Below are 16,305 nucleotides of genomic sequence, written 5' to 3'. Positions count from 1 at the left end.
TTCGTAATAGGATGCAAGACCTCACAAGGTCACTCTGAAATTTTTTTTTTCGCAGAAATTAACAATGCCTTGAAGACGATTCTTGTTTTTTATAGGTCTGACTAGCTAAGACCAGGCTGGAAATGGCTGGAACCAGCCTGGAAATGGCTCAAACCCATCTAAAACCAGGCCAGGCAACCAACTAATACCAGCCAATCAGCTTAGTCTGGTTTAAGCAGTTATTTTCAGGAGGCAGTGACAGCCTTCTACCTTTATTTCTAAAAGTGTAACTAACAAACATAACAAACAAAATATATGTATGAAAATGTGCATATGTAAGGCTTGTAACATGGAAGAATATTGCTTTTAAACTATTATTTTTAATGTGTGATATGTGTATTTTTTTTTATCAGTGTGTTTTCCGAAGCCAGTGTATGTATTCCTTGAATAAGTTAGCCAGATACAAATTTTACAAATACTGATTGCTAAAAATGTGATTCTTTTTGATTCATGTGTAGAAAAGAGTTTTATAAATGAGAAAGTGTTGAGAATTGGGTAACACTTTTTAAAAACTACACACGATGAATAATTTACTTAGCATTAGCATCTAGTGAATTCATTATCTGTTAAGCATTAACTCTACATTAATAAACGTTAGTAAGCAGTTTATAAATGCAGCTACAAATGCTGTATTTTTGACTTATAAGCACCTATATAATGTGTTTAATAATTGTATTTTCCTAATTTGTTAATGATTTATTTTTCATTATTAAATTAAGTATCGCATTATTTCAAACCAGTTGTATTTAAGAGTAGTTGAGGGTTTTTAGGATCATTCCGAATGATTAATAAACTATTGAAATCAACATTTCAGAGTGGAGAAATCACTTTCGCAAACGCTCACGCTCAATCTACCCAGTTGGTGGAATGAACTCCCTAACTGCATCAGAACGGCAGAGTCACTCGCTGTTTTCAAGAAACAACTAAAAACTCAACTATTTAGCCTCCACTTCACTTCCTAATCTGCAATTGCCTCTCTGGATATACCACTAACTGTACCCAAAAAATAAAAAAATAAAAAAATTACTAATACTTTCCTTCTCAGACTTTACAGACCTGAAATTTGCCTTCAGCACTTATTCATTGTTGCTCTTATAGTTGTGTAAATTGCTTCCTTGTCCTCATTTGTAAGTCGCTTTGGATAAAAGCGTCTGCTAAATGACTAAATGTAAATGTAAACATTTATATATCTTATTATTCAGGCATATACTAATAGTTAATAGTTATATGTTAATAAATGCTTTATTGATTCAACTTCATGCAGTTTTTCTAATCTAAAGTGAGGACTATTTATGCTTTATAAACCCCTTATAAATGACTATTGAAGGCTCGGTATCAAAAAACAATAATCTTTGCAATCTTTTCTGAAAAGTAAACTTACTGTAAAGTTTAAACAATGCCAAATAACTGGACTGTCAAAATACGACATAAAAACTGGATAAAACAACAACAACAATATAATAATTTAACAATATAATAAGATGCAATGTTTAAACTCTACAGTGATTTTTTTTTAGATAAGGTTTAAAAATGTATTTTTCATTTGAAGAACAGTTTCATTTGTGTATCTTTAAATGAATAGGAATGAATAATGTCATTTTTCCTGTTTGGAATTTAACTGAGCCTTTATTTGTCATTTATAAGGGGTTTATAAAGCATAAATATTCCTCACTTTAGATTAGGTCACAAAACTAGATGAAGTGAAGTAAATAAAGCATTTATTAACATACATAGTGACCATATATGCCTGAATAGTAAGACATATAAACGTTGATTTCAATAGTTTATTAATCATTTACTAACTCATTCTGAATGATACTAAAAACCAATGGTCACCAAACTTGTTCCTGGAGGGCCGGTGTCCTGCAGATTTTAGCTCCAACCCTAATCAAACACACCTGAACAAGATAATCAAGGTCTTACTAGGTATACTTAAAACATCCAGCCAGGTGTGTTGAGGCAAGCTGGAGCTAAACCCTGCAGGGACACCGGCCCTCCAGGACCGAGATTGGTGACCCCTGCTAAAAACCCTCAACTACTCTTAAATACAACTAGTTTGTAAACAATGCAATATTTAATTTATTATTGAAAATAAATCATTAACGAAGTATGAAAATACAATTATTAAGCACATTTTAAATATGTTTGTAAGTCAAGAATAGAGCATTTATAGCTGCAGTTATAAACTGCTTACTAACGTTTATTAATGTAGAGTTAACGCTTAACAGATAATGAATTCAATATTTGCTAATGCTTAATAAATGATTTATAGTGTGTAGTTATTATAAAGTTTTACCAAGAATTGTTATAGTAAATAAATACTATATTTAGTAAATAAAATCCCATGTCATATTACCTGTTATGTTATGTTTTTTTTGCACACACACAAAATTTTCACAGTATTTCCAATAATATGTTAAGGCCTTTAAATTTAACTTTAAACTGGATATTAGTATCTTGCAAAATAAGTCAAATATTTTGTGCTGTCATCATGGCAAAATAAATGGTCCCACTTTATATTGTGTCCTTAACTACTATGTACTCGCATCAAAAAATAAATACAATGTACTTACTGTGTTCATAATGTATTTGAGAACACTTGTGGTGCTCGTGAGTTGGGATAGGGGTAGGGTTATGGACAGGTGTGGGTAGGTTTAAGGGTGTGTTGAGGTGTAAGGGATGGTCAACAGTGTATTTACAAATGTAATTACAGAAGTTAATTACAGATGTCATTACATACAGGTATTTAATCAAGCATAAGTACACAGTAAATACATGTATTTACACAATTAATACATTGTAACTAATTATGAATTTCTGTGTAAGTACATATTAGTTAAGGACACCTAATATAAAGCGGGACCAAATAAATTATTATAATTCAATTCAATTCAGCTTTATTTGTATAGCGCTTTTACAATGTAGATTGTGTCAAAGCAGCCTAACATAAATGGTCATAGTAATTGGAACAGAGTAGTTCAGTTTTTAGTGTTTAAGTTCAGTTCAGTTTAGCTCAGTTCAGTGTGGTCTAAAATCAATACTGAGAGTCCAAACACAGAAGAGCAAATTCATCGATGCGTAGCTCTACCAATCCCAAACCATGCAAGCTAGAGGCGACAGCAGAGAGGGAAAAAACTTCACCGAAATTAAGAAATTAAAAATAAGAAATTACTTATTAAAACTATTTTATTTTAAAATTTGTTGAAAAAATGCCTGTTGAAAGCATTTGGGGAAAAGCTTTATACAAACATATTTACAGTATATGCAATTCTTCATTTTGATTGGCTGGAAGGTGTGCAATAAGATTGTTCAATGCATATGGGCAGTTCCAGTCATACATATGTATGCATTTGTGTGTGTGTGCGCATGTACACATGTATAAAATTTCTTAATTTTTTTTTTCAGTTAAATTTCCAACATTTTAAGCAAAGTTCAGAAATTATTTAATGAAGAAAAATAGTTTTCAAAAACAGCACAGTTCAGCAAGCTTCCCTATATAAATAAACACATTTGTGTCATTACCTACTGTACATTACATAACTACACCTCTGTAAGAGACGCACTCAATGAAGCCTGATAAACACACACACACACACACACATACACACACACACACACACACACACACACACACACACACACACACACACACACACACAGGCAGGGATATCATTGTTCTGCAGAGCTACTGTCGTTTTCCTCCACCTGCTCCTCCTGGTTTTTCTTCATGTGCTCTTCTTGGCGTCTCTCCTCCATCTGCTCCTCCTGGTGATTCTCATCCAGCTCTTCCTGGTTCTTTTCCTCCATCTGCTCCTCCTGGTTTTTGTCCTCCACCTGTTCCTCTTGTGTTTTCTGCAGGTCTTCTTTAGTATGGTGTTCCCAAACCTCAGTCTCGATGTACTCCTTCTGCTGCTCTACATCACACTGGGCCTTGCAGGGTCTTTTCCTGAAAATAAAATATAATATTTGATTATTATTTTATTTAATAATTTTTTTGGTATCCTTCTATTTTGATGTTCTCTTTATGCATTTTGTTGAATTAAAGTTACATTGGATCTACATGCCAACTAATTCTCATTAGATTATAGGTAGGACTGTAAGGTTAGGGTTAGGGTAAGTTGACATGTACTTGCAAAGTTTCTTGTTAAATTTGTTTAAGGAGCTGTATCAGCAGATATTAAGCAGACAGTCTCAAATGAGAAGCAATTGGCTTTTAGTTGCAACTTTTAGTCAATTAAATGTGCAATAGGGACCATCAACATAACAGGGTATATGCAGGAATCCTAAAGGTAGTTTCAATACTTCTTAAGACTTTTTAAAGACCTTCTCAGAATATTCTAAGCCCTCGTCGCCACTTCAAGTTCTAATCAGTATCAAACCTTTAACTTCATAAACAGTTGTTAATAAACATTTGTAGTTAAATAAATTAATGGAGCACAACCATGCAACAGAACTCAGAAACAAAGCTTGAAAGAATAAATTACGCGGTTGTTTTAAGCGACAAGCTTCCTTAAGGAAATAAACACAGCATGCAGAGTTTTGAACACTAGAGAGCCTGTGTTGAAAGTAATGAGTGTTTAGAGTTTTGTGTCTGGAGTTTTAAAAATTGACATCAGGGTTCTGAAACTTGTGGCAAAACAATAATAATAATAATAAAAAAACTGTAATATGGAGAATATTTTTCTTTTGGGTGCCATTGCTTTTATTCTGAACGCGGTTTAAATCATTTGCTTCTGTTGGTTCTCAATTTGGCAACCTGCGCTTGGGTTTGTTTTGATCCAGGAGTGCAATACCTAGTTCAACCACTGTTGAAACTTGTAATTCAGCCACTGTTTAAACTCATAATTCTCCAACCAGGAGTTTGCAAACTTAAGTTTTCCCATTTTGCTGTCTGTTTCGCTCTATGGTTTCACTACATGTGGAAAGCGACACATCACCTACCCGTGTTTGTCGCAAATTACAAGTCATCATGCAGATGAAGGAGCTTGGCCAGACGCGCCCGGCCCAAACCAATTGCGTGGATCGAACACGCCGTTAATATTAAAAGGAAAGTAAATATATTTATGTTTTTTTTGGAGTCAGACACTTTGGACAACGCTTGAACACAATTTCAGACCTCGTAAAAATGTGATTAAGACTTTTTAATACCTTTTACGGGCCTTAATTTTCTCATAACTGATTTATGTTACTTTAATACTTTTTAAGACCCCACAGACACCCTGAATAAAGCAACCCAAGATCATTGTGGAAATGTAGCCCCGCGGACGTTTCTGGAGACCGCGATTTATGTGGCAGGAGGTACGTAAAGGCCGCGTTTGGTTTTTTTCGAGCGAACGCTGCGGGCGGTGTGGCGCCGCTCCGCCCCTCCTCTTCGCGCTTGCCGGCCGACGGCTCGCCTCCGAGTGGAGGGCTTTCCCGACGCAATCAGTTTGTCCGCCTAGCTCACAGCGTTGCATCAGCGGAGGCCCTGGAGGAGGAGGAGGACGAGCTGGAGTCGGCTGCGGTGGACGACGACCGGGATCGGGTTCCGGAAATCAGGTAAGACAAAAAAACGGAATCCGGAAAATGAGGGCGAGAACGCGGTCGAAATCGAAGATGAGGGCTTTTGCTTTTTTTTTTTTTTTTTTCTCGATCCGGCGGCTATTCGCGCGAGAACGGCGCGGGCGTGAACGCCGCGCTCTCCCGAGAGGCGCGCGCCCGAGACGCGAAAAAGCGCGCACAGCGGCCTCTCACGGATCCGCGAAAACAAAAAAACGCTCGAATACGTACCTCCCGGGACGTAAATCGCGGTCCACAGAAACGTCCGCGGGGCTACGTTTCCACAATGAGCCCGGGTTGGAATAAAGTCTTACCGATTACTTTAGTGAATTATATTATATTGGCTTATTAAATTTGTATATATATATATATATATATATATATATATATATATATATATATATATATATTGAACTAACAATGTTCACCAACTACTTATACAGTTAAAGTCAGAATTATTAGCCCCCCTTTTAAATTTTTTCTTAAATATTTCCCAAATGATGTTTAACAGAGAGAGGAAATTTTCACAGTATGTCTGATAATATTTTTTCTTCTGGAGAAAGTCTAATTTGTTTTATTTCGACTGGAATAAAAGCAGTTTTACATTTTTTTAAAGCCATTTTAAGGTCAAAATTATTAGCCCTTTTAAGCTAATTTTATTTAATTTTAATAACTTGCCTAATTACCCTAACTTGCCTAGTTAACCTAATGAGCCTAGTTAAGCCTTTAAATGTCACTTTAAGCTGTATAGAAGTGTCTTGAAAAATATCTAGTAAAATATTATTTACTGTCATCATGGCAAAGATAAAATAAATCAGTTATTAGAGATGAGTTATTAAAACTATTATGTTTAGAAATGTGATGAAAAAATCTTCTCTCCATTAAACAGGAATTGGGGAAAAATAAACAGGGGTGGCTAATAAATCAGGGGAGCTAATAAATCTATGGTGCTGATTTGGATTAGTCAATTAACTTAAGTTGCTTGTTTTTAGATGGTGGGAGTAAACCGGGGAACCCAGGGGAAACCCATGTGAGCACAGGAGAACGTGTAAACTCCACATAGAAACGGCAGCTGGCTTGGTAAGGACTAGAACCAGTGATGTTCTTGCTGTGAGGCAACAACGCTAACCACTGGGCCACCGTGCCACCCATCTAGGAAAGGAGGGGGTGGAGGGGGGGATTCTTCAAAATGAAGATGGCTCTTATATGAAACAGGGTATTTAGAGTGGCTTAGGAATCGTCTGATTGGTGAATCATAAATTGAATAATTAAGGACCGGCTGCAAGCAATCATAAGCATGTGATCCTTTTGAAATCAGTTTATAAATAAACTTCGCTTTAAGAAAATCTGTTCTTTTTTAGGATAACTTTGATTAAAGGTTTTGTGTACTGTATTAAATCACCAAAAAATAACTTACGTTCTGACATAATAAAGTGCCAGAAACACAGCAATCATGACTGCAAAGGTGACGGTGATCAGTAAAGCGGCAGGAACAGCTGCAAACCAGAAAGAGAAACACAGTAAACACAAGTGTGTATTTAGCTTAAACTAAATAATGCTTCATGTTAAAGGGGTATATCACCCAAAAATAAACATTTACTCACTGTTTACTCACCCTTAAGTGGTTCCAAACCTTTATGAGTTCTTTATTCTTCCGTTAAACACAAAAGAAAGTAGTTTGAATAATGCTGAAAACCTGTGACCATTGACTTCCATAGTAAGAAAAACAAATACTATGGAAGTCAATGGATGACAGCTTTTTAGCATTAGTCAAAATACCTTCTTGTGAGTGCGATAGAAGAATAAAACTCAAACAGGTTTGGGAGAAGTGAAGAATTTTTCAGTTTTGGGTGAACAGTCCTATTAAAGGTTTAATTTAAACCATCTAAGAACATGGCATAAAGTGCATAGTCCTATCTAAATCCAATTTTGCTATTTTAAGAAGGGGAAAAACCATTGTAGCACTCAGCTCATGATCTAAAAGTGGTTATCCTTATTCTCTAAATGAGTTATCGGTATGTTTTGGGCAAAAAAAAAAAAACAGATCAGATTGTCATCTATTCCCATGGTTAATTAACTATTTACATGCCAGACTTTGGACTTTGGAAGTGGAAAAAAACAGCGACAACAGTGATATCAATTATAATTAAGGTAATTGCAGTAATGATTATAATGCCATATACCCAACACATACCACATATATCCTATCTAATATGTCAGTAATCATGTTTTAGAAAAATATATTTATTAATTAATTTATATATTTATTTATTTCCCTCTGTCCTCTTCCTGTCCATCGTTCACCATATGTCCATGTATGTATGCCAAACCTGAGGTGGTGCTTTAAACAAGGTGTGGTGAATGAATGAATGAATGAATGAATGAATGAATGAATGAATGAATGACCGAACAAATAAAAAACCAACGAATGAATGAATGAACGAACGAACAAAATGAATGAATGGACAAACAAAATGAATGAACAAAATGAATGAATAGATGAACAAAATGAATAAACGAAATAAATGAACAAAATGAATAAATGAATAAACAACCTAAATGAATGAACTAATTAATAAATGAATAAAGAAATAAATGAACGAAGGAATAAATGAATGAACGAATGAAATGAATGAGCAAACAAACAAATGAACAAATGAATGATCGAATAAAAGGATTGAAAGAACAAACGACTGAACGAATAAATGAACGAAATTAATAAATGAATGAATGAAAGAATTGAATGAATTAATTAATAACACTAACAAATAAATTAATGAAGAAATGAACAGAATGAATTAACAAATTAATGTGCGAACGAATTAAAAGAACGAAATGAATAAATGAATGAATGAAATGAATGAACAAATAAAAGAGTGAACGGAATGAACAAATGAATGATTGAATGAAAGAATTGAATGAACAAATGAATAAACAAACTAATGAATGAATGAATGAATGAATGAATGAAAGAACGAAATGAATAAACAAACAAAGGAATGAATGAACGAATGAACAAATGGAATGAATGGGCAAACAAAATGAATTAACCAATGAACAAACAAAGGAAATGTATGAACGAATGAATGAATGAATGAATGAATGGAGGAATGAATGAATGAATGAATGAATGAATGAATGAATGAATGAATGAATGAAAGAACAAAATGGACAAACAAAATAATGAATGAACGATCGAATGAACAAACGAACAAACAAAATGAATGAATAAAATAAATGAACGAACAAATGAAATTTGCTATTTATTTAAACAATGTGCCGCAGGACGTGAAAATGATATCTGTGCTAGGAAAGTAGCAAAAAAGAGAGATGTATGACAGAGCCCTATGATGTACCTTCAGTGGAGCCACTGCTCAGGGCAAGATGTTTGGCATCAGCCCTGTGGACCACAGAGGGACCTGCAGACGCTGAACGAGGAACACTGGACCAATGGGAAGGGAGTTTAGATAATGGGCTTCCCCTCAGATGAACTCCAGCAGTAGGAGCCACAGATGAACGTGTCGTCATCGGCTTTCCGGTTGTCATTTGGTGCACCTTTATGGAAGCCTGTGTCTCAAAATCTACAAAAAAAAAAAAAAAGATAAAAAATAAATCAGGCTTGTTACATAACAGGCAATGAGACGCACATTATGTTCAACTTGATGAGGCGTTTGCCAATTCATCTCTCTGACTTTCTTCCGCTTTACCACATCCATGACCCTCATAGGAAACCAATCTGTGATGATGTCACATCCACAGTTTCCGATTTCCTTGGCACACTAACACTTTGTACTGATTTGGTGCCAAATAACACACACACTTACGTAGAAAGAAATGTGTATCAGAAAGAGCCCATATATGAACGAACATATACTGTATACACAATTATAGCTTTAAATACATATTTCAACATACATGTACATATTTGTAACTCCAGTGGTTGAAAAAATATATGTAAAGGGCAATATTTTGAAATATATATCTCATATATTTGTTTATTATATGTGAAATATGATATGTGAAAACATTATGATATATTACGATATGTGAAATCCATAGATGTAGGAAATTTATGATATGCTAAAACATGTATCTCATATACTGTATACTGCATGTAATTTGCATATATTGCCACAGGTCAGATTCTATATAGATATATTTATTAGGCTTGAATTTATTACTTTAATTTGTCATTTATTACTTTATTATTTATATTCAATACTTATATTTATCATTATTTATAAGGATTTGCTGTGCAATCATGTTAGATTTTGTAAAAAAAAAAAAAAAAAAAAAAAGTAATTTTAAATCACATATTGTTTGCAATGGGATAATTAAAGTGGAAGTAGTGAGTCAAGTTTACATTATTTTGTAATAATAAAGGGATTCATAAAGGGACTAGGCCGAAAAGAAAATAAATTAATGAATAAAAATATTCTTATATTTTTTAAATATTAGCTAAATAATTGCTTATACTTGGAGAATTAAAAAGGTCTGGTCACACCCACCCAAGCAACCAAGTGACACGGGCAACACCGAGGCCAGTCAGGGTTGCCAGGTGTGAATGGATGAAAAAAATGAATGAATAGACGAACAAAATGAATGAACGAAATAATGAATAAAGACATGGCGACGCAGTGGCGCAGTAGGTAGTGCTGTCGCCTCACAGCAAGAAGGTCGCTGGTTCGAGCCTCGAGTGCGTTTGGTGGGTTTCCTCTGGGTGCTCGTTGAAAATGAATTAATTCACGAAATGAATTAATGAATGAACGAATTAATAAATGAATGAATTCAGACATAAGGTACAGGTGAATTGGGTGTGCTAAATTGTCTGTATTGTGTGTGTGTGAATGAGTGTGCGTGGATGTTTCCCAGAGACATGGGTTACGACATCCTCTGGATACGTTGGCGTTTCATTCCGCTATGATGACAAGAAAATGAATGAATGAAGAAATGAACAGAATGAATGAATGAACGAATAAATAAACTAACGAACGAATGAAAGTACGAATAAATGAACGAACGAAATTAATGACCAAACCAATGAGAGAACGAAATGAATGAATAAACGAACAAAATGAACAAATTAACTAAATGATTGAATGAACGAATTGAATGAACAAATTAATAAATAAACAAACTAACGAATGAAATAATGAAGAAATGAACGGAATGAATGAACGAACGAACAAATGAAAGAATGAAACGAATGAATGAACGAATGAAATGTATGAACGAATGATTGATCAAATGAAAGGATTGAATGAACGAATGAATAAACAAACTAACGATAGAATGAATCAAAGAACAAATAAACGAAAAGAACGAAATGAATAAACAAACGAAGGAATGAATGAACGAACAAATTGAATAAACGGGCAAACGAAATTAATGAACAAGCAAAAGATGGAAATGAATGAATGAATGAATAAAATGACTGCTAAATGTCTAAATGTAAACGTAAAATGTAAATGATGCAAGATTATATTGGAAAAACCCATATAAACACTAATAATTAAATCAAATCTGCTGTGTTTACATGAAAACCATCACTGGACGGTGCAGGAATGCCCTTATATGGAGATGATAAGGGTGTGTTTTATGCAAAATATGATTACATTTATTCATGAGATACATATCTGCTGATTTTTTAGTTGAATAAAAATAAACTTTTGTTTTTTGTCATCTGAATTTACATCAATCAAACTGACTAAAATATTAAGTTAGACACTGTATAACTTAATTTAGTTGAAACCTGATTAACTTAAAACAATTAAAGCAGCATAAAAATGTTTGTTCTCTAGACTTTTTGTCATTACATTTTTTTACAGTGTATGTGACAGTCTCTAAAATGATTCATAATGAACTAAAATTGTTTACCGGTTACATTGAAGCAAAAGACATCAAATTGTTTGCTGGGATCTGCACGCCACACCACAACCCCAGTCTTGCCATTGCCGCAGTTGGGGTTAACCTTGACTCGAGGAACAACAGCGATCTGCTCATCGATCCACCCGAACCTATCATTTGAAAAGAGGAATATGAAAAATCCTCGCATTAAACAGATCAGACTTTTCAGAATTGAGCAGTGTTTTACCTGCACGTCTCCAGGCCGTGTTTCTGAGCCTCTGCTAGCTGTGCTTTGTTTGCAATCGTCAATCCGAGATGCTCACAAAGATCTCTGGCTGATGATGCGTTTAAAGCATATTGATTCCCAATGGAAGCTTCTGATACCCCGGAGATGGCTTGTTTAGGGTGCACTGTTCATCAGAAGAAAGCAGACTAAACTATAGTTATTCCAAAAACACACACAAGAAGATATTTTGAAGAATGTTGAAATTTATGTAGTGATTTATTTATTTATTGTAGGGGGAAATACCATGGAAGTCAATGAGTCATTTAATGTAGACTATTCAAGAAAAGAAAATCATAAATATTGTTATTTTGTGTAACAAAAAGAAGATGTTTTGAAGAATGTTGGAAACTGGTAACCATTTATATTCAGACTAGGGGGGAAATGGTTTAGGGTGCAACGAAAAAACACAAAAATATAATTATTTTGTGTAAAAAAATGAAAGGCGGGGTTGTTCACTCAAAACACGAAAGAAGATGTTTTGAAGAATGATGAAATTGATGCAGTTTATGCATTTATGTGTTATAGTGTGGGGAAATAAGTAGGCCATTCATCAGATTTAAAAAAATGCCAAAAAAATATATTTTGTTATGTTGTGTAGCAAATTAATTTTGTGTAATAAAACTGAAAAGAAGGTATTTTAAAGAATGTTTGGAAGTGATGACCATTTATATTAAAATAGGAGGGATACTATGGAAATCAATGGCCTGTTTAGGGTGCAGAGTTCATCAGAAAAAGAAGAAATGCAAAAAAATGTATTGAAGGTATTTTTTTTCATTTTTTTCTTCTGATGAATACTTAAAAAAAAAATTAAAAAAAATAAAAAGATATTTTGAAAAATGTTGAAAGCCGGTAACCATTTATAGTCATAATAGGGACAAATGGACGTCCATGGCTTGTTTAGGATGCACTATTCACTGGTTGTTTAGGATGCACTGTTGCAGTGCTCATCAGAAGTAACAGGCAAAATAATTTTTTGTTTTTTTTGTCATTTAAAATTAAGGGCATAGTTCACCTAAAACACAAAGGAAGATATTTTGAAGAATGTTTGAAACTGGTAACCATTACTTTTCATATGTGGAAGGGATACTAGGAAATCATTGGTTTATTTAGGGTGCAGTGTTCATCAGAAGAAAACAGACAAAACTATTGTTATTTTGCGTAGCATAAATTGAAGCCATAGTTCACCCAAAATAGAAAAGAAGATATCTTAAGGAATGTTGAAAACCGGTAACCATTCATAGTCATAGTGGGGAGGGGATACTTTGGAAATTAATGGCTTACTTAGGGTGCAGTGCTCATCAGAAGAAAACAGACAAAAAATTGTGATGTTATGTAACAAAAATTAAAGCCATAGTTCACCCATAATAGAAAAGAAGATATTTTGAGGAATGTTGGAAGCTGGTAACCATTTATATTCATAAAAGGGGGAAAATACTAGAAGTCAATGGCTTGTTTAGGGTGTAGTGCTCATCAGAAGAAAACAGACAAAATATTGCTATTTAGTGAAACAAAAATGAAAGCCTTAGTTCACCCAAAATAGAAAAGAAGATATTTTGAAGAATGTTGGAAACTGGTAACCATTTATATTCATAGTGGGGAAGGGATACTATGGAAATTTATGGCTTACGTTGGGTGCAGCGTTCCTCAGAGAAAAACATACAAGAAAAATTGTGATTTTGTGTAACAAAAATTAAAGGGACAGCTCATTTAAAACACAAAGGAAGATATTTTGAAGAATGTTGACGTTTATGAAGTCATTAATATTCATAGTAAGGGGAAAATACTGCAAACAAAATCCAAAAATATTGTTATTTATTAACCAAAAGGAGATATTTGGAAGAATGTTGGAAACCGATAGTAATGACAATTAAAAATTGGCTACGTTTAACATTTTACATAAACAAAAATACATAGTATGAATAAAAATATATAGATTTTATTTAAGTAAAGATCATTAAGTAAAGATCATAATTTTAGATTAGTAATGTGCATTGCTAAGCACTTGGTTAAGACTAATTAAAATCATTTTCTATATAATTAGTTTTTTTAACCCTCACATTGCAGATTTTTCAATAGTAGTACATTAAGGGCATAGTTCACCCAAAACACAAAGGAAGATATTTTGAAGAATGTTGGAAACTGGTAAACATTAATATTCATAGTGGGGAAGGGATATTGGTTTATTTAGGGTGCAGTGTTCAAAGGAAGATATTTTGAAGAATGTTGACGTTTATGAAGTCATTAATATTCATAGTAAGGGGAAAATACTGCAAACAAAATCCAAAAATATTGTTATTTATTAACAAAAAGGAGATATTTGGAAGAATGTTGGAAACCGATTGTATTGAAAACTAAAAATTGGCTACGTTTTAACATTTTACATATACAAAAATACATAGTATGAATAAAATTGCCAAAATTTATGCCAAAAATCACAATAATATTAAGTAAAGATCATAATTTTAGATAAGTAATGTGCATTGCTAAGCGTTTGGTTTAGACTAATTGTGAATCATTTTCTATATAATTAGTTTTTTTAACCCTCACATTGCAGATTTTTCAGTAGTCAAGTATTTCCATGTCCTAACAACTTATAATGGAAAGCTTATTATTAAAAAAAGACCCCATGAGTGATTTTGTGGTCCAGGGTGCATATATAATCAACATTTATAAGTCACATTACTAAAATCATTGCATATAATCAAAACACTCCATCTATAAATCTAATAAAAGACACAGTCGATAAATAAATGCTCGAGGCAGATCTTACCTTTTACAAGCTGCATGTCAAACGCCAGACCAGACATGAACAGGCCACTGAAAAGCACCATCTTAATCATCATCATCATCATCCCCATGCAGACTCGTGTCATGGTGTTTCTGAGTCAAGTGTTCCTCCGAGTGTCAAACGGAGAGGTTATAGGGAGGCTAAACTCCCCAGGGGGTCGTCCCATTGCGTAGAGGGGCGGTTATTGCATAAATGACCCGTACAAAGTGTCATGACCAAAAGGAAACAGGAGGTGCGCTGGCATCTCTGATGAGGACGCCACTCTTCAGGAGACCAAGGAGAAAGTGTGTGTGGATGAAGACCTGCTGACGCACGCCAACACACACAAACATTTCCATGCTTTGTGTCATAGAGAATACAGTGCAGATCCATAACCTGTGCAGGAAATCCATAACACCAGGGGAACATGCTCTGGACTAATCAGCTTTCTTACATGGTTTTCCTGGTAACCGAGGACTTTGGGAGGCAATAAAATAAAAAAATAAAAATAAATAAAAATAAAATTACAAAAAATTTTTTTAATTAAATTAATAATAAAAAATAACTTAAATATATAAATCAAATGAATCAAAAATGTAAAAAAAATAATAAATTAAAAGAAATATTAAAGAAAATAAATTAAATGAAATGAAATTAATAAAATAAAATAAAATAAAAAAATTAATTAAATTAAATTAAATTAAATTAAATTAATAAAATAATAATAATAATAATAATAATAATAATAAATTAAATAAATAAAATTAGATACAGAGTAAGATACTAAAGAGATATTAAGCAATAGTGAAAAAAGTCAAACTTGTGACAATTATTAAAGTCCTACTTGATCCATAACACCAGGGCCCGGTTTTTCAAAAGGTTTAATCTGGATTAAATTGATCCAGATTTATTAATTCTGTTTTTGCGATCTGTGATCAGGTAATCCAGCTTACTTTTTGAGCCAGTTTTTCAAAGCAACATTGGATTGGATCAATCTGATCTGGATAGGAACTTTTCAGGATCACTAAATCTGGATTACCAGTGCTCAAATAGGATAGGAAATCACAATGTAGAACTATAGATATGTAAAGAGCGACAAGTAGAATAGCCAGCGTGGGGTCAATATAATTTATTTATTTTTTTATGAAAACTAAGAAAATGTAATAAATATTAAATTAATAATAATAATAAATAAGAAAAACAAGAAAAAGCCCACCCCATCCTTTTCCAGCAGTCCGCTCATCTGAGACCTACAACACAAACACTGTACATTGAGGATATTTATAATAAGTTTCAAATATAGATGTAAATTTAAAAAATACTTAATGTCAAAAACTCCACAATAATCTCAGACTTCCTCATCTGATGTGAAGCGTATCCTTTAGGAGGGGGATCTCAAGTCTGGCCTTGGTTTGCTGCAGTTTGGTTAGAGTCAGTTGTTTCTCTGCCAGACGAAGCTGTGCTTCTGCCCTTTCAGTCTCTTTTTGCAATTGTTGAAAAAGATTTCAAAAATCAGTCATTGCCATTTCTTGCAATTTTTGTTTATTCTGTAATCATTGCTATCATCATTAATAAATATTCTAATAAGAAAAATATTTTCCATTGTGATGAATACATATATATATATATATATATATATATATATATATATATATATATATATATATATATATATATATATATATATATATATATATATATATATATATCAATTAGTGACGGAATAAAATGTATTGTTTTTGGTCAGTTTTGACAGCTGTTTGGGTGGTTATTTTATGAGGCCAAACTCTTTCTACTTTGCTGGAGGCCTATACAGAAAGGCTAAATA

The 16,305-nt window shown here is 33.3% G+C and overlaps 2 protein-coding genes across 5 annotated transcripts in view; one reads left to right on the top strand and one right to left on the bottom strand.

Moving 5' to 3' along the window:
• ampd3a (adenosine monophosphate deaminase 3a) overlaps positions 1–1,040 on the top strand; it is a 32,853-nt gene extending 31,813 nt beyond the window's left edge. For all 4 annotated transcript variants that reach the window (XM_073907522.1, XM_073907528.1, XM_073907524.1 and 1 more), the window contains one exon: positions 96–1,040. In XM_073907522.1, the coding sequence (XP_073763623.1) occupies positions 96–101 (6 nt within the window). In that variant the 3' untranslated portion in view covers positions 102–1,040. The remainder of the gene's footprint in view (positions 1–95) is intronic.
• Positions 1,041–3,458: 2,418 nt separating this feature from the next.
• Positions 3,459–14,605, bottom strand: lyve1a (lymphatic vessel endothelial hyaluronic receptor 1a). The gene is made up of 6 exons (NM_001309475.1): positions 14,481–14,605; positions 11,672–11,834; positions 11,455–11,594; positions 8,934–9,158; positions 6,995–7,073; positions 3,459–3,985 (listed from the first exon to the last, which is right to left on the bottom strand). The coding sequence occupies exons 1-6, from the start codon at positions 14,581–14,583 to the stop codon at positions 3,709–3,711; spliced, it is 987 nt and encodes a 328-aa protein (NP_001296404.1). The 5' UTR covers positions 14,584–14,605; the 3' UTR covers positions 3,459–3,708.
• Positions 14,606–16,305: the final 1,700 nt, after the last annotated feature.

Source organism: Danio rerio, chromosome 7 (genome assembly GCF_049306965.1).
Source record: "Danio rerio strain Tuebingen ecotype United States chromosome 7, GRCz12tu, whole genome shotgun sequence".
Lineage (NCBI taxonomy): Eukaryota > Metazoa > Chordata > Actinopteri > Cypriniformes > Danionidae > Danio > Danio rerio.
This window is presented reverse-complemented; position numbering and strand designations above follow the sequence as displayed.

Coding starts and splice junctions, on each gene's coding strand:
- lyve1a (NM_001309475.1), bottom strand. CDS start 14,583: ATGACACGAGTCTGCATGGGGATGATGATGATGATGATTAAGATGGTG. Junction 11,595..11,671: donor CACGGCCTGGAGACGTGCAG/GTAAAACACTGC, acceptor TTCAAATGATAG/GTTCGGGTGGATCGATGAGC. Junction 3,986..6,994: donor GCACTTTATTATGTCAGAAC/GTAAGTTATTTT, acceptor TTTTATTTTCAG/GAAAAGACCCTGCAAGGCCC.